This window comes from Capra hircus, chromosome 6 (genome assembly GCF_001704415.2).
Source record: "Capra hircus breed San Clemente chromosome 6, ASM170441v1, whole genome shotgun sequence".
Taxonomy (NCBI): Eukaryota; Metazoa; Chordata; class Mammalia; order Artiodactyla; family Bovidae; genus Capra; species Capra hircus.
The window spans coordinates 117,413,739-117,436,889 of record NC_030813.1 but is presented as its reverse complement, the minus strand read 5'-3'; the positions used below and the strand labels follow the sequence as shown (position 1 = coordinate 117,436,889).

At 49.8% G+C, this 23,151-nt stretch overlaps 1 protein-coding gene across 1 annotated transcript in view; it reads left to right on the top strand.

The window, feature by feature from the left end:
- PCGF3 (polycomb group ring finger 3) overlaps nt 1–15,935 on the top strand; it is a 53,248-nt gene extending 37,313 nt beyond the window's left edge. The window contains 3 exon segments of the mRNA XM_018049886.1: nt 2,020–2,157; nt 11,662–11,742; nt 12,132–15,935. Coding sequence (XP_017905375.1) covers nt 2,020–2,157; nt 11,662–11,742; nt 12,132–12,179 — 267 coding nt within the window. The 3' untranslated portion in view covers nt 12,180–15,935.

Here is a 23,151-nt window from a genome sequence, read left to right as displayed (position 1 = left end):
CTTCCTCGTGGTTCAGTGGCTAAGACTCCCCTGCAGGGAGTCCCCTGGGTTCAGTCCCTGGTCTGGGAAATAAGGTCCTACATGTGGCCCAGTGTGGTCGTACGGTCCAGAGGGCAGTGTTGCGTGAGAGGGTTATGTGTTACTGTCCCAAATCCTGCTTCATAGGGGTGCGCTTTGTGGCCACGCCCGTGTTTGCACAGCCCGGGCTTCCCAGAGTCCTGTGCAGCTCTGCGCCCCCTCCTCCCTGGGGGCCCACCCCACGGCCTCCTGCTCTTGCTGTTGGGGGCCCTGTGCCTGCTTTCTCTGGCCGACCTCTGCGTTTTTTAAAAGTCCAGAATAAATGCGAGTCTCCTGCCGCCTGGGCGCCTCCTTAGCCCCAGCCAGGCCGTCTGCTTCCGGCTCTTTCTTCTTGGGCTGCCGCTTCTCGTCTCTCATGCTTCTGCTGTGCCTTCGTTTGCGGGCGGCGTCGCCCCGCTTCCTCTCTCAGCTAGTGTAGCTCTCCCTCTGGCGGCATGGTGGGAAGCCCCGTGGAGCTCAGCGCCTGAGCGCCGGCCCCTCGTGCAGGCACGCCCAGCCCCCTGGGCCTGGGTCCCCTGTGCGCCAAGGGGTGCAGGTTCCCTCTGATTTCCTTCCTGGAGTTGAGGATTTAACGTCTTGCGTCATTTGGGGGACCCTTCTGCCTTTATTTTCTCTCTTTCCCCTGGTCTCTGGTGATTTTCAGACTCTGTGGTCTGTCTTCATGCGTCTTACCTTTCCTTTGTTTTCTTGTTTTAATTGATACCTTTGTGTCTATACTTCTTTTGGGTAATTTGCTCACATTGATCTTTCAGAAAATTGATCTGCGTTCAGCTGGAACTAATCTGTGGTTTGACCATCCATTGAGTTTTTAATTTGAATGAATATGTTTTTTACTTTTAGAAGTTATATTTGAATATCTTTTATACCTGCCTGTTCTTTATTCATAGTGTTATATTTTTAATTCCTTCTTTCATATCTAATAATTTTAGACGTGTATATTTCAGTTATTAGTGACTCTCTTGTTTGAGTCTGGGGGGTCTGGTTTTCTGGCACACCCTAACCATTCCTGGAGGAAGCCTCACCCCTGAGCGAGGCGAGGCGTCTCAGGTGGGGCCAGCTCAGCAGTGCAGCGTGGCCAGGCTGTCCCTCCACTGCGTCTGCGTCCGGAGTCCCCTTGCTTAGTGTGTTATCTTGAAGTTCCTTGTCACACGCTGAGGACTCTGGCCCACTGAACTCTTGATCTCCTGGAAGGCAGCTGTGAGCTTGAGACTCTGACCCACTGAACTCTTGATCTCCTGAAAGGTAACTGGCCGAGCATGCTGCCTCCTGGTGACCCGCCCTGGATGTGGGGTCCGTGGTGCCGCCATGTGTGATGTCTTTGCTGAGTCCCCCGCCTTCTAGTGAGCTGGATGAGTGTGATGTGCCCCTTGGTGGCCCTTCTGGGTGTGGGCCGTGGTGCCTGCCTTGTGATGTCTTTCCTCCTCGTTCCTGCGGGACACTTGGCCTCTGTGGCACTGCGTGTGTGTCCTGCCGGCTAGAGCTTTTACAACAGGATTTCCGCCTTTCTCAGTTTATCTCTGAGGCCAGCATGTACTGCCGCAATAAGTAAATAATCCTCGGGTTTGCTTTATTTATTTATTTATTTACTTTGTTCTTCTATTTATTTATTTTTTTAATTTTTATTTTTACTTTTATTTTACTTTACAATACTGTATTGGTTTTGCCATACATTGACATGAATCCGCCACAGGTATACATGATGGGGTTTACTTTAAAGAACTGTATTAATAAAACAGAATTAATAATGTTAGATTGTTTTTCACAAAATGGCAAAAATAAACAGATTTTAAGGTAGGGTGTTTAGGTCAAAACAGATTTATGATTTCCAAAGCGTCTGCAGTCTTAGACTGAACGGGATCGGTAGATGGCTGAGAGAGCCTCCAGGGGCAGCCCCGTGGCGACCCTCGGTGCACCTCCCCAGCTGAGCCCTCTCTCTTGCAGGTGAGCATCTGTCTGGAGTGCAACAGCAGCAAACTGCGGGGCTTAAAGCGAAAATGGATCCGCTGCTCAGCCCAGGCCACAGTCCTGCATCTGAAGAAGTTCATTGCCAAAAAACTTAACCTCTCGTCTTTCAACGAGGTAAACGGGAACTGTGATGGGTCACTTCTTATCTGTAGAAGCGACCCTTCAGAAGTTCTTTGGGTTTGTTTGCTTTTTACAGTTTTGCTTGGAGATTTTCAAGCAGGAAAAACAGTCTTGTGTGTTGCCTGCTCCCAGTTAGTGTGATAGTAGGTAGTGGTTAGGGCAGTGGAGGCCCAGAGCCCATGAACGTGGAGGCCACGGCTAAGAGAAGAGAAAGTGCCATCGGGGCGGCAGGGAGATGCATTACAGGTGCTCACCACAAGAGAGAGTCTGGACTTTAATTTCACAAGCAGATGGATGAGAGTGGGTAGGATGGGTGGGTTGACAGAGGATACTTCCAAGTTCTGATGAATGCTGAGACTAAAAGAAAACCTGTGCTTTAGTGTGCAGAGCAGGGCGGTCCCAGAGGGAGAGCGAGCATGCTCGCTAGAGGTGTCGGACGCCCTCCTGAGGGCATTCGCTTCTGCTCAAGCGTGGCTTGTCCGCAGGAGCTGGCCGTGCAGAAGCGTCAGGAAAAGGCACTGTGGGATGTAAAGCCAGGGACTCATGATGAAAACAGCCCTCAGGCTGCGAGGAAAGCGGTGTCGCGGTCCAGAGAAAGAGGCAGGAGAGGCCAGCTGGGGAGAGTCTGGCAGGAGCCCCAGGAGAGCAGGCCAGTGAGGACAGAGAGAGGAGGCCAGCTCCTGAGATGTGTGTCAGAGAAGAGCGGGGTGAACGTGGCCCCCATGGAGCTGTGTCCACACCCCAACCCCACAACCTGTAATCGTGATCTATTAGGAGAAAAGGTCTTTCAAGATGTAATGAAGTTAAGGGTCTTTAGATGGAATAATCCTGGATTGACCCTAAACCCAATGGCATGTGCCCGTACAAATGTGAGGCAGAGGGAAATACGAGACACACGAGAGGAGAAGACGGTGTGAGGTGGAGATGAGGTCGGGGTGATGTGGCCACAAGCCGAGGGAGGCCTGGAGGCCCCAGAAGCTGGTCTAGTTTCTTCTTGGTGCGTGTAGCAAAATATTAGATGAGAGGGATGAATTCAAGAATGAGCTGCCAGACAGAGAGGGGCCTGCAGCCCATGGAGTCTGCAGAAAGACGGTAATAGTAGGAATCCGACTGTTAGGAAACACTCCAGAGAGAAGGCCAAGTGTGTAGCTGTTCACCCTTTTGCTAAAGGGTTTAGTTGCTTGACTCACGGTGGCTCAGCTGTCTCATGGGAGGAGGAGAGAGAGGAGTTATCCGCGAGAGATCCACAAAGGATTTTCATGTCAGTGGCCTGGATCTGGGACATACCCGGGAGACCCACAGTGTTTTTAAGAATGTGGTATCGGCAGAACCACCACCAACTTGGGCTGAAGGGGACAGAAACAGGAAGAAATGAGAGAAGGCTATCAGACTTCCAAAATCTTACCAGCAGGAAATAGGCTGGGAAGAGCTGCTCAGCTGCCAAGGTGAGCAACCCCAGAGGGTAAGGCCAACACGGGCCCAAGAGAGCGGAACCTCGACCCGCAGTGATGTGTTCTCAGATCTTGAGACCAAATGGAATTTCCATACTGGATTTCAAATGTTATGGAGACCAGTGATGTCTTTATGCCTTCTAATATCTCTCCCTTTTGGACTAAGAATACCTATCCTGTCCCACACTTGGATTTTGGAAGCAAATAATGTGTTTTCTAGTTTCACAGATCCACAGCTAGAGAGGAATTTTTCCTCAGGATGAATCATACTCAGAGTCTCACCCATAGCTGATTCCTGTGATGCAGAAGATAAGCCCTGAGACTTTGGACTGGCGGTGTGCAGACGAGACTTGGGGACTGAGCTGACGCTAGAGTGGCTTGAGCCTCTTTGAGCTAAAGGATGCATGCAGGGTGGCTGTGGGCTTTATAGGGTCAGAGGGCAGGCTTGTAGTAGGTTAAGTGGTGACCCTGCAAAATACATTCCCTCTGTAACCCTGAGAGCATCTGAATACATCTTTATTTGAAAAAGGGTCTTTGTAGACATGCAAAGGCTGTTGGAGTGAAGAGACCTTCTGGATTATCCAGGTGGGCCGTAAATCCAGGGACTGGTGTCCTTAGAAGAGCAGACACAAATTGTCTCAGTAGATTTTAAAGGATGTTACACAAAGTGTCTTCTCAAACCACAGCTGCATGAGGTTGGAAATCAATAACCAAAGGAAAGCTGGGAAATTCACAAAATTGTGGAAATTAAGCAACCAGTGGATCAAAGGAGAAATCAAAGAGTGATTAGAAAATACTTAGAGACAAAAAAAATAAGAATCCAACATACCAAAACTAATGATGTGTTGAAAGCAGTGCTAAGGGGGAGGTTTATAGCTGTGAACACAGTGAAGCCAACGAAGATCTCAAATCAACAGACTCAGTTTACAGCATAAGGGTCTAGAAGAAGACTAAGCTAACCCTAAAGCTAGCAGAAAGAGAAGAAAATAAGGACTAGAGCAGAAATAAAATGGAGGATAAACGACGGAGAAGATAAACAGCTTTTCAAAAAGCTCGGCAGTATTGACAGACTTTGAGCCAGAGGGACTGAGAAAGAGGACTTAGGTCATGTCAGCTGGAACCGAGGTCGGGAATCACTGCTGCTGAGTCTTCAGATGCAGGTTTTCAGAGAGCACTCTGAGCAGTTGTATGCCAGCAGATTGGATGACCTAGATGAGACGGACAGATGCCTAGAAACACAAAGCCTACCACGACAGTCACAAAGAAATAAGAAATTTGAATAGACCTGTAACTGGTAAGGAGATTGAATCACCAGTCAGAAAATCTTGCAACAACAACAAAAGTCCTGGACCTGATGGCGTCCCTGAATTCTACCAAGCATTTAAAAAGCTAGTATCGGTCCTTCTCAAACTTTTCTAAAAGGTTGAGGAGGAGGACCACTTCCTAACTCATTTCATGATTTCAGCATAACCCTGAGAAAGCCAGATAAAGATACTACAAGGAAACTGCACACTATCCCTTGTTAACATTGATGCAGAAAATCCTCCGCAAAATAGTAATAAACAGAATTCAACATATTAAAAGGATTTACGCACCATACCTAAGTGGGCTTCAAGGGATTAGGTCTGATAGAGTGCCTGAAGAACTATGGATGGAGGTTTGTGACATTGTACAGGAGGCAGGGATCAAGACCATCCGCAAGAAAAAGGAAGGCAAAATGGCAAAATGGCTGTCTAAGGAGGCCTTACAAATAGCTGAGAAAAGAAGAGAGGCTAAAGGCAAAGAAGAAAAGGAAAGATAAACCCATCTGAATGCAGAGTTCAGAGAATTGCAAGGAGAGATAAGAAAGCCTTTCTCAGTGATCAATGCAAAGAAAAAGAGGAAAACAATAGACTGGGAAAGACTAGAGATCTGTTCAAGAAAATTAGAGATACCAAGGGAACATTTCATGTAAAGATGGGCATGATAAAAGACAGAAATGGTATGGACCAAACAGAAGCAGAAGGTATTAAGCAGAGGTGGCAAGAACACACAGAAGAACTATACAACAAAGATCTTCATGACCCAGATAACCACAAAGGTGTAATCACTCACCTAGAGCCAGATATCCTGGAATGCAGAGTCAAGTGGGCCTTAGGAAGCACAAAGCACGGACAAACCTAGTGGAGGGGATGGAATTCCAGCTGAGGCATTTCAGGCCCTGAAAGACTGGCTGTGAGTGCTGCACTCAACATGCCAGAAGTTTTGGAAAACTAAGCAGTGGCCACAGGACTGGAAAAGGTCAGTTTTCATTCCAGTCCCAAAGAAAGGCAATGCCAAAGGATGCTCAAACTACCGCACAATTGTACTCATCTCATAGGCTAGCAAAGTAATGCTCAAAATTCTCCAAGCCAGGCTTCAACAGTACATGATCCATGAACTTCCAGATGTTCAAGCTGGATTTAGAAAAGCCAGAGGAACCAGACAGGGTTCAAATTGCCAACATCCCTTGGATCATCAAGAAAGCAAGAGAATTCCAGAAAAAAAATCTGCTTTGTTGACTACACCAAAGCCTTTGACTGTGGATCACAGCAAAATGTGGAAAATTCGTCAAGAGATGGGAATACCAGACCACCTTACCTGCCTCCTGAGAAATCGGAATGCAGGTCAAGAAGCAACAATTAGAACCGGGCATGGAACAAAGAACTGGTTCCACACTGGGAAAGAAGTACATCAAGGCTGTATATTATCACCCAGCTTATTTAACTTATATGCAGAGTATATCATGAGAAACGCTGGCCTGGATGAAACACAAGCTGGAATCAGGATTGCCAGGAGACACATCAGTAACCTCAGATACGCAGATGACACCACCCTTATGACAGAGTGAAGAACTAAAGAGCCTCTTGATGAAAGTGAGAGAGGAGAGTGAAAAAGCTGGCTTAAAACTCAACATTCAGAAAACTAAGATCATGGCCTCTGGTCCCATCACTTCATGGCAAATAGACAGGGAAACAGTGGACACAGTGAGAGACTTTATCTTCTTGGGCTCCAAAATCACTGCAGATGGTGACTGCAGCCATGAAATTAAAAGATGCTTGCTCCTTGGAAGAAAAGCTATGACAAACCTAGACAGCATATTGAAAAGCAGAGACATTACTTTGCCGACAAAGGTCCGTCTAGTCAAAGCTGTGGTTTTTCCTGTGGTCATGTATGGATGTGAGAGTTGGACTGTAAAGAAAGCTAAGCGCCGAAGAATTGATGCTTTTGAACTGTGGTGTTGGAAAAGACTCTTGAGAGTCCCTTGGACTGCAAGGAGATCCAACCAGTCCATCCTAAAGGAAATAGGTCCTGAATATTCACTGGAAGGACTAATGCTGAAGCTGAAATTCCAATACTTTGGCCACCTGATACGAAGAACGGACTCATTTGAAAAGACTCCGATACTGGGAGGGATTGAAGGCAGGAAGAGAAGGGGACAACAGAGGATGAGACGGTTGGGTGGCATCACCGACGCAATGGACATGAGTTTGAGTGAACTCCAGGAGCTGGCTGATGGACAGGGAAGCCTGGCCTGCTACAGTCCATGGGGTCGCAAAGAGTCATACACAACTGAGCGACTGAACTGAAGAGTGAGGAAGAAGAATATGTAGAAAACTCTAAAAATTCCACAGAAAGACCCTGTCAGAACGAACCACAAGGCAGCAAAATGCAAAGTGAGCAGAGAAGTCACACGCATTTTTGTACGTGAGCAATGAACAAGCTGAAAAGCACATTATAAAACTAAATACATTTATAATAGCATCAAAGAGAATAATATCCTCAGCCATAAAGAGAGATTAAATTAGGTCATTTGTAGAGACGTGGATAGACTTAAAGACTGTCACACAAAGTGAAGTGTCAGAGAAAACAAATATATTAACACACGTGTGTGTGGAATGTAGAAAAACGGTTTAGATGATGTTATCATGTGCAGAGCAGAAATAGAGACACAAACACAGAGAACAAGCAAGGACATCACGAGAGGAAAGCTGGGGATGGAGTGCACTGGGAGACTGAGCTGGACACACGTGCACTGTGGCCGCTGTATGGGAAGTAAGCAGCTGGCGAGTGCGCTCGGTGCAGCTCAGGACGGAGCTCACTGCTCTGTGGCGACGTGAATGGGCAGGAAGTCCAAATCCGAGCAGACGTGCACGTGCGCAGCTCGTGCACTTTGCTGTACAGTAGAAACTAGCACACCATTATAAAGTGACTGCAGCCCAAGAAAAACAGGTTTTAAAAATGAAATACTTAGGAATTAAGTTAACGAAGGGAGTGAAAGGCTCGTACAGTGAAAATTACAGAAAGTGCTGAAAAGATGAAAGACAGAAGCAAGTGGAAACGTATACCACATTCATGGACTAGAAGACTTATTGTTTAAAATGTCAGCATTACCCAAATGAACTACAGATTCAATAGAATTCCTGTCAAAATCCCAAAGATATTTCTTGCAGAAATAAAAATGCATCCTAATTTTTTTTATGGATTCTTAAAGAACCCAGATGGTGACTGCAGCCATGAAATTAAAAGACACTTACTTGTTGGAAGGAAAGTTATGACCAACCTAGACAGCATATTCAAAAGCAGAGACATTACTTTGCCGACTAAGGTCCGTCTAGTCAAGGCTATGGTTTTTCCTGTGGTCACGTATGGATATGAGAGTTGGACTGTGAAGAAGGCTGAGCGCCGAAGAATTGATGCTTTTGAACTGTGGTGTTGGAGAAGACTCTTGAGAGTCCCTTGGACTGCAAGGAGATCCAACCAGTCCATCCTAAAGGAGATCAGCCCTGGGATTTCTTTGGAAGGAATGATGCTAAAGCTGAAGCTCCAGTACTTTGGCCACCTCATGCGAAGAGTTGACTCATTGGAAAAGACTCTGATGCAGGGAGGGATTGGGGGCAGGAGGTGAAGGGGACAACCGAGGATGAGATGGCTGGATGGCATCATGGACTCGATGGACGTGAGTCTGAGTGAACTCCAGGAGTTGGTGATGGACAGGGAGGCCTGGCGTGCTGTGATTCATGGGGTTGCAAAGAGTCGAACACGACTGAGCGACTGAACTGAACTGAAAGAACCCAAATAGCCAAAGCAACCTTGAAAAAGAACAAAACTGGAGGACTCAGCGCTTCCCGGTGCACTAGAGAGAGACACTGACCAAAACTGTGGTGCTGGCACCGAGACAGACAGAGTGGTGGAGCAGAGTGGAATAGAGCCTCACACACCTGGTCCACTGACAAGGCCCTGAGACCCTCTGATGAGGAGAGGACAGCCTTTCAGCAGACGGTGCTGCGAAAACTGGATTCCCACATGCAAAAGAATGAAATTTGACCCTTACCTGACACAGCATTCAAAACTCAACTCAAAGTGTATCAGGGACATAAATGTTAGCCCTGAAACAATAAAGCTCTTGAAACATAGGACACAAGCTTGGCACTGGATTTGGCACTGATTGCTCGGATGGAATACCCAAGGAGCAGGAAACAAAAGAAAAATTAGACAATTTGAACTTCGTTGAATTGAAAAAAAAAAAAAAAAGAAAGAAATTGTATGGAATGGAAGGAAATATTTATAAATCATATATCTGACAAGTCTGTCCAGAATAGATTGACTGTTTCTAAAGCTGAACACAAAAATCTCAGTTACACAAGGAGCAGTGGACTGGGGTAGACATTTCTCCAGCGATGCACAAACGCCAGTAAGCACATGAAGACACACTTGCCGTCACTAATCACGGGAGAAGCGCAAGCCGGAACTGCGGTGAGACCTACCTCCAGCCCCGTAGGGTGGCTGCTGCAAAAATAAGGAGCAAGTGCTGGTGAGGATGTGGAGAAATCGGGACACTTGTGCACTGTTGATGGGGCATGAAATGGTGCACCACTGTGGAAAACACTGAGGATTTCTCAAAAAACTAAACAGAACTAGCGTGAGATCCAGCAACGCCACTCTGGGGAGCACCCAAAAGAAGCGAGAACAGGATCCCGAGGGAGTGTCTGTACCCCCACGCTCACAGCAGCGCTGTCGACAGTGGGCAAAAGGTGGAGGCAACCAAGTGTCCATCAGTGGGTGATGGATAAGCAGAATGTGTTCCGTCCATGCAGTGGCGTATTCTGCCTTGAACAGGAAGGAAATTCTAACACCTGCTACAACACAGGTGGATCTTGAGCAGACTATGCTAAATGAAGTAAGCCGAACACAGAAGGACAGGTCTGTCCAGTTCCACTCACACTGGGTCCCAGAGGCATCGGAATCGTACAGACAGAAAGCACGATAGGAGTTGCCGGTGCTGGCGAGGGGACGGGCGGTTACTGACTAAGCGGGCAGTTACAGGCTTACCCACGCAGAGCCCGTGGATGGGCATGGTGGCAGCTGCACACTGTGGAGGTAGTAACACCACTGAGCTGTGCGCTTAGAAATGGCTAAGCTGGTAAATTTCACGTGCATCTTACCCCAGTTACTTTAACAGTAAATAAGAATGAACTGTTGGCGCACACAGAGGAGAGAGAGTTTGGGGCCACCTCGGGACGGAAGCAGGGTTGGAAGGATGCCGCCCTGTGCCAGGGAGTCCTGGCGCCTCCAGAGGGCCTGAGCCTGCGGGCTCCCAGACGGAACTCTGAGGACTGCGCTCCTGGCGTTCTCCGTCCTGACCCGCAGTTGTGCTGTTTCCACGGCAGACACAGGGAGCACACGTCGGGACCCTTCCTCCCCTGCCTTGAGAGAGAAGCTTAGAAGACCATCTGGGAATTCCTGGTGGCCCAGGGGTTAAGACTCGGTGCTTTCACTGCAGTGGCCTGGGTTCAGTACCCTGTTCAGGAAACTACAGTCCTGCGGACTGCATGGCACTGCCAAAAATAATACATTAATAAAAAGACCATCCAGGTCAACACCATTTGTCGTCAGGGAAACGTAGATTGAAACACTCCACACCTACAGAATGTCCAAAACCTAGGGCCCCAACACCACCACATGCTGGCAGGGACGTGGAGCAGCGGAAGCTCTTCACTGCCAGTGGAAACGCAAGGTGGTGCAGCCGCTGAGGAAAGCAGTTCGGCAGTCAAGCCCCTTGGTACTTACCCAATGGAGCTGAAAACTTAGGTCCACGAGAAAACTTATACACGGATGTTTATAGCAGCTTAGTCATAGTTGCCAAAACTTGGAAGCCAAGGCATCCTTCAGAGGTAAATGGATAAGCAAACTGTGGTCTATCCAGACAGTGGAATGTCACTCGGCCAAGAGAAAAGAGCTAACGGCGTGAGAGACGCGGAGGAGCCTTCAGTGCATATGACGGTGGAAGAAGGCAATCCAAACAGCCTGCACACTGCGACCCGCGCCTGTGACATCGGGGAAACCCGTGGAGACGGCGCAAGGAGCCGGGGCGGAGGGCGAGAGGGACGGGCCCCCCGAGGAGCCCTAGGGCCGCGAGCCTGCTCGGAGTGACTCGTCTCTGTGTCCGTCCAGGCCGCCAGGAGGCACAGCACCGGCCTTGAGCCTGGTGGGGGCTGTGGTTGTGGGAGGTGAGGAGGTGTTGGCTGAGGCTCATCAGGTGTAACATGTTCACATCAGGGATGCTGCTGGCGGGGAGAGGCTGTGGGGTGGGGCCAGGAGATGGGTGAGGGCTCTGTACCTTCTGCTAAGTTTTCCTGTGAACCGAAAACTGCTCTGAAAAGTCTTTATGAAAAAAAAGGGAAGAATTGTCTGTGGAGCCCATAACCTTTTTCCACTGAGGTGAGAGGGACAAGCCTGGCCAAGATGGACTGGAGCTGGGGCATGAGGTGCTTCTTGGTGACAGTAGCCTGGAGGCTGCCGTCCCACAACAGGGCTGCTGCCTTGCCATGTGTGGACAGAGGCCCCTGAGTGCTCTCCACCCTCGGGTGGGGCAGGGGGCGGCCTTCCAGGCTGCTTCCCGCCGGTGCTGCCCCAGAAGGAAGGCAGGTGGCTCTTCCCTGACGGGCGTGACTGCCTGCACCAGAGGCCCCGCATCCTGAGCACCGAGCCCTCGGCCCCACTGACTGAGGTCTTGTCCTTCCGACAGCTGGACATTTTATGCAACGAGGAGATCCTTGGCAAGGACCATACACTCAAATTTGTCGTCGTCACGAGGTGGAGATTCAAGGTGAGACTTTGCTGTGATTTTGTGTGGCTGGTTTCAGAGCTTAGGAGTAACAGCCCACCACGGGGCTGTTAGCAGTGCAGTCGCTCTGAAGCCGTCAGCCCCAGGGGGCCGGGGGCAGTGCCGTCCCCAGGCCCCCGCTTGTCTCATCTCTCCTGGTCAAGGTGACTGACGGCCTGGGGAGGGAGGGGCCACTGCAACCAGAAGGCACGCTTCCAGCCACGCTGCCTCTCTGGAGCAGGAAGCAGACGGGCGTGACCCCCAGGGTCTGCCTGAGAGCAGGGCAGAGACAGGCCGGCCGACCAATTCCTGGGGCCGGGGCAGGGACAGGCGGGGGCTCCCTCCGCAGCTGAGCCCCGCGGGGTCCCGGCCCCTCCCTCCTTGTCTTGCAGAAGGCGCCTCTCCTGTTGCACTACAGACCCAAGATGGACCTGCTGTGAGCACCACGGAGACGCGGCACCCAGGCGCCCGAGGGCACGCGCCAGGCGGGGCCAGAGCACGCAGGTGCTGCCCCGGGCGCCGTGTGGACCAGGCCTCGAACAGAGAGTATTTATCACTTTTGTACGAGAGAGAATTCACACGTGACGAGACGCTCGGCACAGGGTTACAGACGTGATGCGCGGGGACCAGCGTGAGGACGACGAGGTGGCGGCCTTCATTCCAACACGTGACCTTTGCTTGCTTTCCAGGTCTTGAAAATCTCAGTCACTTCCGTTCAGTTTATGGATTAGGTTTCACGATAGCCCCAAATACTTGTACGTTTATTGAATCCTTCCTAAGTTATTGAAAAAAATGTCTTTTCATGGTGAATGACGATATTTATGTTGCCTTTAGCTTCCTGAAGACTTAGAAGATATATAAAAATTTAATTTAAAAGCAACCAAAAGAGGTTTCCATGAGTATCGTGAGTTAACCATGGTATTTCACTTTCCACGTTAGGGAATGTGAAGCCGGGGGCCTCTGACCCCCGGGGGACCCAGAGCCCAGGGCAGGGTGCTGCCCCCCAGCACCGGTGCAGCTGCTCAGCAGAGCGGGCGGGGCCAGTCAGCGCTGGTTCTCAGAACAGCTCTTCTTCTGAAAACTTGCTTGTATTAAATAGGGCCCAAGTTGCTCAGTGCCACCGGTTAACTTCACGCTGATTCTTTCCCTTTCTCGTTTTGCTGAAGGAACTGATGGTGGTTGCGGGGGTGGGGCTGGCGCCCGGGTGTGTGTCTCCACTGAAGCCCCAGGCGTGCAGACCCCAGGGCCCGCCCGGTCCACCCTCAGCAGTGGGCACGTCCGCCCTGCCCACCGCCCTCTCCCAGAGCAGACGGCGGGGCCGGCGGGGTCCTGTGCGTCAGAAGCTGCTGTCCTCAGTTACTTAGGACCTAAATCCCAGCAAAGGCAGCACGCCCTCTGTTAACCTTTCTCCTCCCAAATGTTCGTATTTTTGTGGAATTCGAGAATAAACTCTTTGCCAGCACATCCATCTTTGTTCTTTCGAGACCGTAGTTTGGAATGTGTGGAGGCAGGAGCGAGGCGGGGGCCCCTCTGGGTGTGAGCTCGTCCCGGCTGCGTGTCTGTCCCCGTGCACGTCCAGCGGCTTTTGCCTGCGCTTCGGGCTCTTCCCTGCCGTCCCCTTGGCTCCCCGGGGTCCTGGGGCCACCTCATTCAGTAGGTGGTCTTGATGGTCTCCTGAGAGCTGGGTTTTCCGTGAAGAACGTCACCTTGGGGACTGGAGTTTTTCTTGAACTTGCTTTGGCAGAGGTGGTCAGGCTCATCGACACTCAAGTTTGTCTGCTTTCTTTTACTTCCTGTTTCATATGCATAAATGTCAGAAGCAGCTCCTTAGTGATGAGTAAAACAGAGTAACTCAGTCCAAGTGATTTTAATCTGAGGCCTTTCAGAAACCTAAAGCCAAGTTTTCCCTGGGAGTCGGTCACAGTTCGCCTCTTTATTTAAGCCCATTACTCCCAGACTGTTTGAATTATTAGTTTCCTAAGCTCATTTTTCATGCAAATCGTTTTTAAGAGTTCCTATTCAAGGGTTTAATGAGTAGATGTGTATGAGTAAATATTACCTGTCTACCTCAGATACACATTTCTGCTGAAACGTTCTATAAAACCATGTGTTCTCAATGCAGGTGAAGTATAAGACTAGAGTTTAGGTATTCTGTGTGGTCAAGGTAAGGAAAGATTAAACAGTATGAGCGTCAAAACTCAAATACCATTAATTCAGGGTCAGACTACCAGGAGCCTGACTCTGTGATCTCATAGTGTGTGCCTGTAACCTTGCGCTGTCTTTGCGATCACTTGAATTTGCCATGGTGCTAAGTTGATGCACTTAATACACGGAGAGGTGGAGGCGGGTGAGCCGGTGCCACCGTCCCCCTGGGCCCCGACCACCCTGGGTCCTGCGTGTGTAGCATGTGGTCCTGATGGAACCTCAGCAGCAGAAGTACCTGTGTTTCTAAGACGTCCCTGTGCAGACTGTCTTCACTGCAGGAGAGCCCGGTCCTGCCACCTCTGGTCCGACGCAGCCTTAAGGGCTGGCTGGGGCCCTTGCAGCAGAGGGAAGCCTGCCCTGTCCTCACGCGTCTGCTTAACATCGAAGGGAGACGCTCATCTTTTCCAGCATGAAAGCCGGGATCAGTTAGTGATTGGATCCTGTCACTTTTTTGTTCTTCTTAAACAGATGGAGTTACTGTGAAGTCGTTTTCACAACTGTTTGTGCTGGTGAAACAAACGCTGTCAGCAGCAGCAGCAGCAGCAGCAGCAGCGAGCTTGTCACCAGTGCAGGGCCTCACTAGACACAGGCGTCAGGAAAATAGAAGATTCAGATGGAATATATAATATTGAATTTAAGATTTGGGGGGTGAAAAAGAAGAAAACTTAACTTTATAAAATTATTTATTCTATTTTAAGCCCTTTATCATATTTTCCCATCCAATTGTTTGTTTTCAGTGGCCCAGCTTTATTTACAGGCATATAAAATGAAATTGTGAGGTGTTTTGCAAGCTTCTTCTTTTTACTTTGAGTAGCTTTAATCTGTGTGTTTTGTTTCTCACGGACGAAGTAGGCTCCAGCGCGTTCCTAGAGTCAGGTTGAGTGGCCCGCAGCATCTGTTCTGCTGACTTGAAGAGGGTGCAGGGGCCCCTCCGAACGTGTACACGCAGCTCAGATTCTTGTCCATTGTGGTCCTCACGAGAATGCTGTTGTCGGGAGTGTGTGGGGACCTGCATGGGGGTGAAAGTAAGGGACCACGTGGCCGAGACCGGCCTCGGGCCTTGGGCCCGCGTGCTGGCAGCCCAGGACACGCCCCCTGCTGACCACAGCTGTGACGGTGCTTCTTCCTGGGCTCCAGAGCCCTGCAGGGCTTGCGGCCTCCACGCCCCCTCGTGATATTAGAAGTCTTTAGAAGTTCATTTGTTTTTTCTCAAAGCCCACAGGATGTATTTTGCAGTGACTTTGGAATGTGTCATTGGACTGAATATCCTAGGAACGAGCCAGCTGGCCTCTCCTTTGCACGTGAATACTCGATGCGCTCTCAGAACACTGAAAATACATCTAGTGCAGATGGGTCACGAAAAGCTCAGCTCCTCTGTCTCCTCAGGAAATCATTTACGCTCCAGCACATCACGTGTGACCTTCACGTGATATACCAACGTGTTTCTTGCCTTGGTGTTTAAGCTAAATAGGTTGGGATAAGTTGTTAGGAAACGATTCGGACAACACTGAAGTCACCGCTGAGATTCTGCCCCTGCTGGGGAGCTGCCCGCCTCCTCAGCTCATGAGTCTCCACATCTGGGGCGCGTCTGAGGGCCTGAAATTTGCGTGTCCCTGAGCACGTGTGCAGCGTTCGTGTGAATGTCTATTCCAACAGCTTCGTCAGGTGCAAGAAAACCGATTTTCCTGAAAGAGGTAGCGTTCGGGGGCGAGAGCCCTTGCCGACACTGGTGTCCCACGTGGAGCTCGGGGGCTGGGGGGCTTGGAGGGGACGCTGCACACACGTGTTTCTGACTGTTTGGTTTGGAAGTTTACATTTTTTATGCTTTGTGTTGGTGTGAAATTTTTTTGTACTATTGGTGGCTAGATTTTAATCTAAAAATCTTTTTTGGAATATTGCTTAAATGTTTTGATTTTATGATAGTGAAGCTTGTATTCAGTGTTTTGCCAATTGATATTATATGCTTGTAATAAAAGCAAAAGGAAAACCTACCTAGTTCTCTGAAGCTGGATATTTGTTACCCAAGATGCTTGTCAAAGTTTAAGGTAGGTGCCCTGTCAGGGTGATCCAGTACCCTGTGTATCGGTGAAGACGCACGCACCCCGCGCCAGACCCACCCTCCCAGCCTGGACCCTCTGCCCCACGTGGCACCTGCGGCTGTGACCTTGGATGCAGGCTTCATTGAGCTAGTCTGGTGTTTGGCACCAGAGGTTTGATGGGGACCCTGGGAGCCCACGCTTGTCTGTTTGCCTGGAGAGGGAACTGTTTGGAGCTGTGTGTGCCAGGGGAGCTGTGTTAAAGAAAACCTGATTCCTGTTACCGGCAGACCGCCAGCAGACTGGCACCCTCTTCTCGTGTTAGCTGGGCTTCCCCAGAGAGCAGGCTGCACAGGACACGTGCGCACGCAGGTTTCTTGTGAGGAGGCCCTCGGGGGGCTGAGTGATGCCCATCCCCATGGGAGGACACAGACTGCCCATTCTGAGGCACGCTCACCTGAGGTACCCTCACACACACACCAGAATAATCTTAACTTGGGCACTGGGGCCCCGCCAGGTGGACACGAAATCAGCCATCGCAGACAGTTCAAGGGAAAAAGTACTATGCCCGAAACGTAGTTTCCAAAGGCTGAGTAACTCACAGCAACCTTGAAAATCGGAGAAAGCTAGAATTAAAGGGAATATATTGACCAAAATTACACTCCTTGAGTTTCAGATCCGTAGACTCTGTATTGGAGGTGATTGCTCTACAGTGCCGTGTTACTTTCTGCTGTACACCGTGGCGAATCGGCTATAACTGGGTACGACCCCTCTGTCTTGGCCCTTCCCCGCCCCCGCGCCCCAGGTCATCGCGGAGCCAGGGCTGCGCTCCCTGCGTTACGCGGCGGCCTCCCACTGCAGCTGTTTACACGGCACCGTGTGCATGTCAGGCTCCCAGTCTGTCCCCCTCCCTTCCCCCACCGATGTTTGTTCTCTGTCTGCGTCTCTGTCCCTGCTGCGCTCGTCTGTGCCACTGTTTCTGCTTCCATATATATGAGTTAATACAGGCAGATCAATAAACTTTAAAGTAAATTTAGCCATAAGAAATTAATTGTACCTATCCTGCATGGTGAGTCATTTACCCCATCTCATGAGTGTCAAGATGCCAAAGCCACATGTGAACACTCACCGAGGAGCTGGGCGCACGATTAGGTCCCGCTTGTTGGGCTCCACAAGGATGGCAAGCCGCCAGGCAGGTGCCTAGGGAAGGCGAGTCCGGGAAAAAGCCAGAAGGCGACTGGCCAGGCCCCCAAGCCAGGAGGACGCGCTTCAAGGGAGGGGCGGATGGTCGGCTCCACCTGGAGCTCTGGCAGGACGCTCGCCTCTCCAGCGAGAAGCGGGCAAGTCCCGATTTCACTGCCGGTGCCGCACCCTCCAAAGCCGCGATCCTGAGCTAGGCGGAGCACGCCCCAGGAGCCCTCCGCCCCTCCTGCTGCCCGGCCAGGTTGTCTCCTCTGACTCTTGGTTCCTAAGGGTGATCCCCCCGGTGGGGCAGCTGAGGAAAAGCCCGGGGGCGGGCCCCCCTGCTCTGTCAGTTCCCTGGAGCACGGCGCTCCCGTAACAGGCTCCTGCAGGGCACGCCACCACCTCCATCCAGGCGGACACACACCCGGGGCCCTGGGTGTGTTGTGGAGGGTGGCCCGAGAGACGCTTCCCCAGCCTTGAGGCCTGTCTGTCTCCACCACCAACAGGCTGATGTGTCCATAGGACCCTCCTAGCAGCCTCACTGTCTCTGGATTTTATTGGTGTGTGAAAATTAATCATTTGACCATCACATTGAATCCTATGGGTTTTGTGTGTGTGTGTGTGTGTGTGTGTGTGTGTTTGTGTTTTGGGTACTACGATACAAAGTTACTTCTTTAGGAGCATTTTTAGTCAAAAATCTTTTGAAGCATAGAGAGATCTGGCCGTTATAACAATAGACTAAGCCCGGAAATGCACCAAGTAAGAACACATTGGTGGTGGGAAGTGGTTTCTCTACTAACACCCTGGGCAGCACAGAGAAGCTGCTGTCCAGCGTCTCGGAAGCACTTCTGGTGATTCTGCGGTTTATAGCCTGCTGTCGTAGGACCCCTAGGCTTGGGCAGGGGCATCCTGGGACCCCAGGGGTCTGGAAGGAGGGTGGGGTCCTGGGACCCTGGGGCTCTGCAGAGAGGTGAGAGGTGTGGTCCCGGGACAGCCAGGGCTCCCGAGAGTCAGGGGTCCCAGGGACCCACACTTCTTTCTCTTCCTGTTCCTGCATGGTCCTGAGGCTCTGCAGGTGTTAGAAGTTCACCTCCTCCTGCCCTGTGTCTGTCTCTGACCCCACACCCAGGCAGCTGGAGGGGTGCAGAGCCTGCCCCTTCCCAAGACTGCAGCCGAGAGGGGCTGAGTGCTCCCCGTGGAGCTGTGGCTGGTCTGGCCCACCTGCTCCCCCAGCACCCTGGTTGGCCCTGCAAGGTTCCTTTCATTTCAGGGACTTGCTTAGCGATACTCATGGGTGGGGGGCCTGGGGCCTGCCAGAATCTCAGGGTGTGTGTCCTGCTCGTCGTCCGGCGTGGAAAGCACCTCCTTCTGCTGGGTCAGTGTTGGCTTTTCACCCACAACGTGCCACGTTCATGTGCCTAGACTCCCTTCAGGGCCTCGCAGAAACTTTTCCACGTTTTCTTCATGCAGTTCGCACAGATTCCTAGTTTGGTTCATTTCATGTACTTTCTCAGGGAGGTGGGAGCATCTGGTGTTGCCGGGTAGAGCAAACACTGGTGTTTGTGCCCAGTCTGCTGGCCTGACTGTGATGGTAGACGTCCTCGATGCCCATCCCGGCGACAGCCTCAGAACCACACCATCCCACTGCTCCTCACCCAGAAGAACGTCGATGGGAAGAGACCCGCAGGGCAACCCAACTTGAGTGGGGATATTCTTAACATTGCCATTTAAGTACGATTGTTGTGGGGGGGTTGATAAATACCAGTTATTAAGTCAAGAAACTTCCTTCTCTTAAAGCTTACTGAACATTTTAGGCTGGAATATGTGATTCCCATTTTGTTTCTTAAGTTAAAATTTTTCGGTAACCTTCCTGTTCTGCTTTTGAATTTTTAACACATACGGATTCAAGCAACCACGACTACAGTCAGGACACAGAATGGCTCCATCACCCCAAAGACCTCCTGGTGCCAGTCCTTTTTTTTACCACCCCCTGTAATTGCTGGCAGCCGCTGACCTCCAGCCTTACAATTTTCCGTTCTCAAAAATGTTGTGTAAGTAGAATTATACACATCGCTTTAGAGACTGGCTTCCTTGACTCCACATACTGCCAGGTGGCCACGTATCCTGCATTTCCGGTGACATGGATGAACTGCAGTTTGTCTTCCAGTTCACCTGGTGGAAGGTGTATTGGCTTGTGTATTTTCAGTGTTTGATGATTGCGAACTTCACGTACAGATTTCCATGTGGATGTAAGATTTATCTACAAAGCAGGATTGCTGGGTCATATTTTCACTTTAAGAAAGCAGTAAGCTGTCTGTTTTCATTCCAATCCCAAAGACAATGCCAAAGAATGCTCAAAGTACCACACAATTGCAGTCATCTCACATGCTAGCAAAGTAATGCTCAAAATTATCCAAGCCAGGCTTCAACAGTATGTGAACCAAGAACTTTAAGATGTTCAAGCTGGATTTAGAAAAGGCAGAGGAAACCAGAGATCAAATTGCCAACATCCGTTGGATCATAGAAAAAGCAAGAGGGTTCCAGAAGGACATCTGCTCCATTGACTCTGCCAAAGCCTTTAACTGTGTGGGTCACAACAAACTGTGGAAAGTTCTTCAAAAGATGGGTTATCAGACCACTTTACCTGCCTCTCAAGAAATCTGTATGCAGGTCAGGAAGCAACAGTTAGAACTGGACATGGAACAACAGACTAGTTCCAAATTGGGAAAGGAGTACGTCAAGGCTGTATACTGTCACCCTGCTTATTTAACTTATATGCAGAGTACATGATGCAAAATGCCAGGCTGGATGAAGCACAAGCTGGAATCAAAATTGCCGGGAGAAATATCAGTAACCTCAAATACGTGGATGACACCACCTTTATGGCAGAGAGTGAAGAGGAACTAAAGAACCTCTTGATGAAAATGAAAGAGAGTGAAAAAGCTGGCTTAAAACTCAACATTCAAAAAACTAAGATCATGGCATCCAGTCCCATCACTTCATGGCAATTAGATGGGGAAATGAAACAGTAACAGACTTTATTTTGGGGGGCTCCAAAATCCCTGCAAATGGTGACTGCAGCCATGAAATTAAAAGGCGCTTGCTCCTTGGAAGAAAAGCTATGACAAACCTAGACAGGATATTAAAATGCAGAGACATTACTTTGCCAACAAAGGTCCGTCTAGTCAAAGCTCTGGTTTTTCCAGTAGTCATGTATGGATGTGAGAGGTGGACTATAAAGAAAGCTGAGCACCGAAGAATTGATGCTTTTGAACTGTGGTGCTAGAGAAGACTCTTAAGAGTCCCTTGGACTGCAAGGAGATCAAACCTGTCGGTCCAGAGGAAATTAGTCCTGAATATTCATTGGAAGGACTGATGCTGAAGCTCCAATACTTTGGCCACTTGATGCGAAGAACTGACTCACTGGAAAAGACCCTGATGCCAGGAAAGATTGAGGGCAGGAGGAGGAGGGGACGACGGGATGAGATGATTGGGTGGCATCATTGACTCAATGGCCATGAGTTTGAGGTAAACTCTGGGAGTCGGTGATGGACAGAGGGGCCTACACCCCATGTGGTCACAGAGTAGGACACAGCTGAGCGACTCACCTGTGCTGGACTGAAGCCTCCCTTCCAACCCCATCCTGAGGGTCTTCCTCAGTCCATTTTTGGTACAGACAGTTCCCCCAGAAGGCACCCCAGAGACAAAGGCTGGGATACAAGTCCTCTTTTGGAGGTGTGGGGACCTCTAGGTGCAGGTAGAGAAGAAATTCGGGGGATGGAAGACAGCCAGTGAGAAAGAGGAAGGCAGCCCTTAAGTCCAGGAGATCCCTCCACTGCCTTCCACCCCCTCCCCCCATGGGATTCCGACTGCCCCTCCCCACCCCGCGATGACCCTGCCCCAGGAGCCAACTCCCCTCCCCTGGAATTGAACTGCTCTCTTCCTGCCACCCCCCCAATGCCCTCCACCCCGCCCTGCCCCCCCATGACTCAAACCCCAGGAGCCAGCTCCGCCCCCCAGGTACTGGCCCCAGCCCCAGTGCAGGTGTCCCCCTTTAAACAGAAGCATTTTCGCAGGACATGTTGACACGTCATAGTTGAACAGTTCTATGAAGACCTACAAGACCTGGAACTAACATCCCAGAAAGATGTGCTTTCCACTACAGGGGACTGGAATGAAGAAGCAGGAAGTCAAGAGGTACCTGAAAGTGAAAAGGAAGGTAAAGCCGCTCCGTCGTGTCCAACTGTTCGCGACCCCATGGACTGCAGCCCACCAGGCTCCTCCCTCCATGGGATTCTCCAGGCAGGAGTACTGGAGTGGGTTGCCATTTCCTTCTCCAGGGGATCTTCCCGACCCAGGGATCGAACCCGGGTCTCCCGCATTCCAGGCAGACGCTTTACCGTCTGAGCCACCAGGGAGTAACAGGCAAGTCTGGCCTTGGAGTACAGAATGAAGCAGGGCAAAGGCTAACAGAGTTTTGCCAAGAGAATACACTGGTCACATCAAACACCCTCTTCCAACAACAAAAGAGATGATTCTACACATGGACATCACCAGATGGTCAATACTCAAATCAGATTGATTATATTCTTTGCAGCCAAAGATGGAGAAGCTCTATACAGTCAGCAAAAAAAGACCAGGAGCTGACTGTGCCTCAGATCATGAGCTCCTTAGTCCCAAATTCAGACTTAAATTGAAGAAAGTAGGGAAAACCACTAGACCATTCAGGTATGACCTAAATCAAATCCCTTAGGCTTATGCAATGGAAGTGACGGATTCAAGGGATTAGATCTGATGGAGTGTGTGAAGAACTCTGGACGGATGTTCATGACATTGTGCAGGAGGCAGGGATCAAGACCATCCCCAAGAAAAAGGAGTGCAAAAAGGCAGAATGGCTGTCAGAGGAGGCCCTACAGAGAGCCGAGAAAAGAAGGCGAGCTAAAGGCAAATGAAAAAGGGAAGGATATTCCCATGTGAATGCAGAGTTCCAAAGAATACTAGTGAGAGATAAGAAAGCCTTCCTCAGAGATCAATGCAAAGAAATAGAGGAAAACAATAGAATGGGAAAGACTAGAGATCTCTTCAAGAAAATTAGAGATACCAAGGGAACATTTTTTGCAAAAATGGGCACAATAAAGGACAGAATAGTATGGACCGAACAGAAGCAGAAGATATTAAGAAGAGGTGGCAAGAATACACAGAAGAACTGTACAAAAAAGATCTTCACGACCCAGATAACCACGATGGTGTGATCGCTCACCTAGAGCCAGACATTCTGGAGTGCGAAATCAAGTGGGCCTTAGGAAGCATCACTACGAACAAAGCTAGTGGAGGTGATGGAATTCCAGTTGAGCTTTTTCAAATCCTAAAGATGATGCTGTGAATGTGCTGCACTCAATATGCCAGCAAATTTGGACACTCAGTGGTGGCCACAGGACTGGAAAAGGTCAGTTTTCATTCCAGTCCCAAAGAATGCTCAAACTACTGCACAATTGCACTCATCTCACACGCTAGCAAAGTAATGCTCAATATTCTCCAAGCCAGGCTTCGACAGTATGTGAACCGTGAACTTCCAGATGTTCAAGCTGGTTTTAGAAAAGGCAGAGGAACCAGGGGTCAAATTGCCAACATCCGTTGGATCATAGAAAAAGCAAGAGAGTTCCAGAAAAACATCTACTTCTGCTTCATTGACTGTGCCAAAGCCTTTGACTGTGTGGGTCACAACAAAATGTGGAAAATTCTTCAAAGATGGGAATACCAGACCACCTTACCTGCCTCCTGAGAAATCTGTATGCAGGTCAGGAAGCAACAGTTAGAACTGGACATGGAACAACAGACTGGTTTCAAATAGGGAAAGGAGTATGTCAAGGCTGTATCTTGTCACCCTGCTTATTTAACTTCTGTGCAGAGTACATCATGAGAAACGCTGGGTGAAGCACAAGCTGGAACCAAGGTTGCCAGGAGAAATATCAATAGCTTAAATATG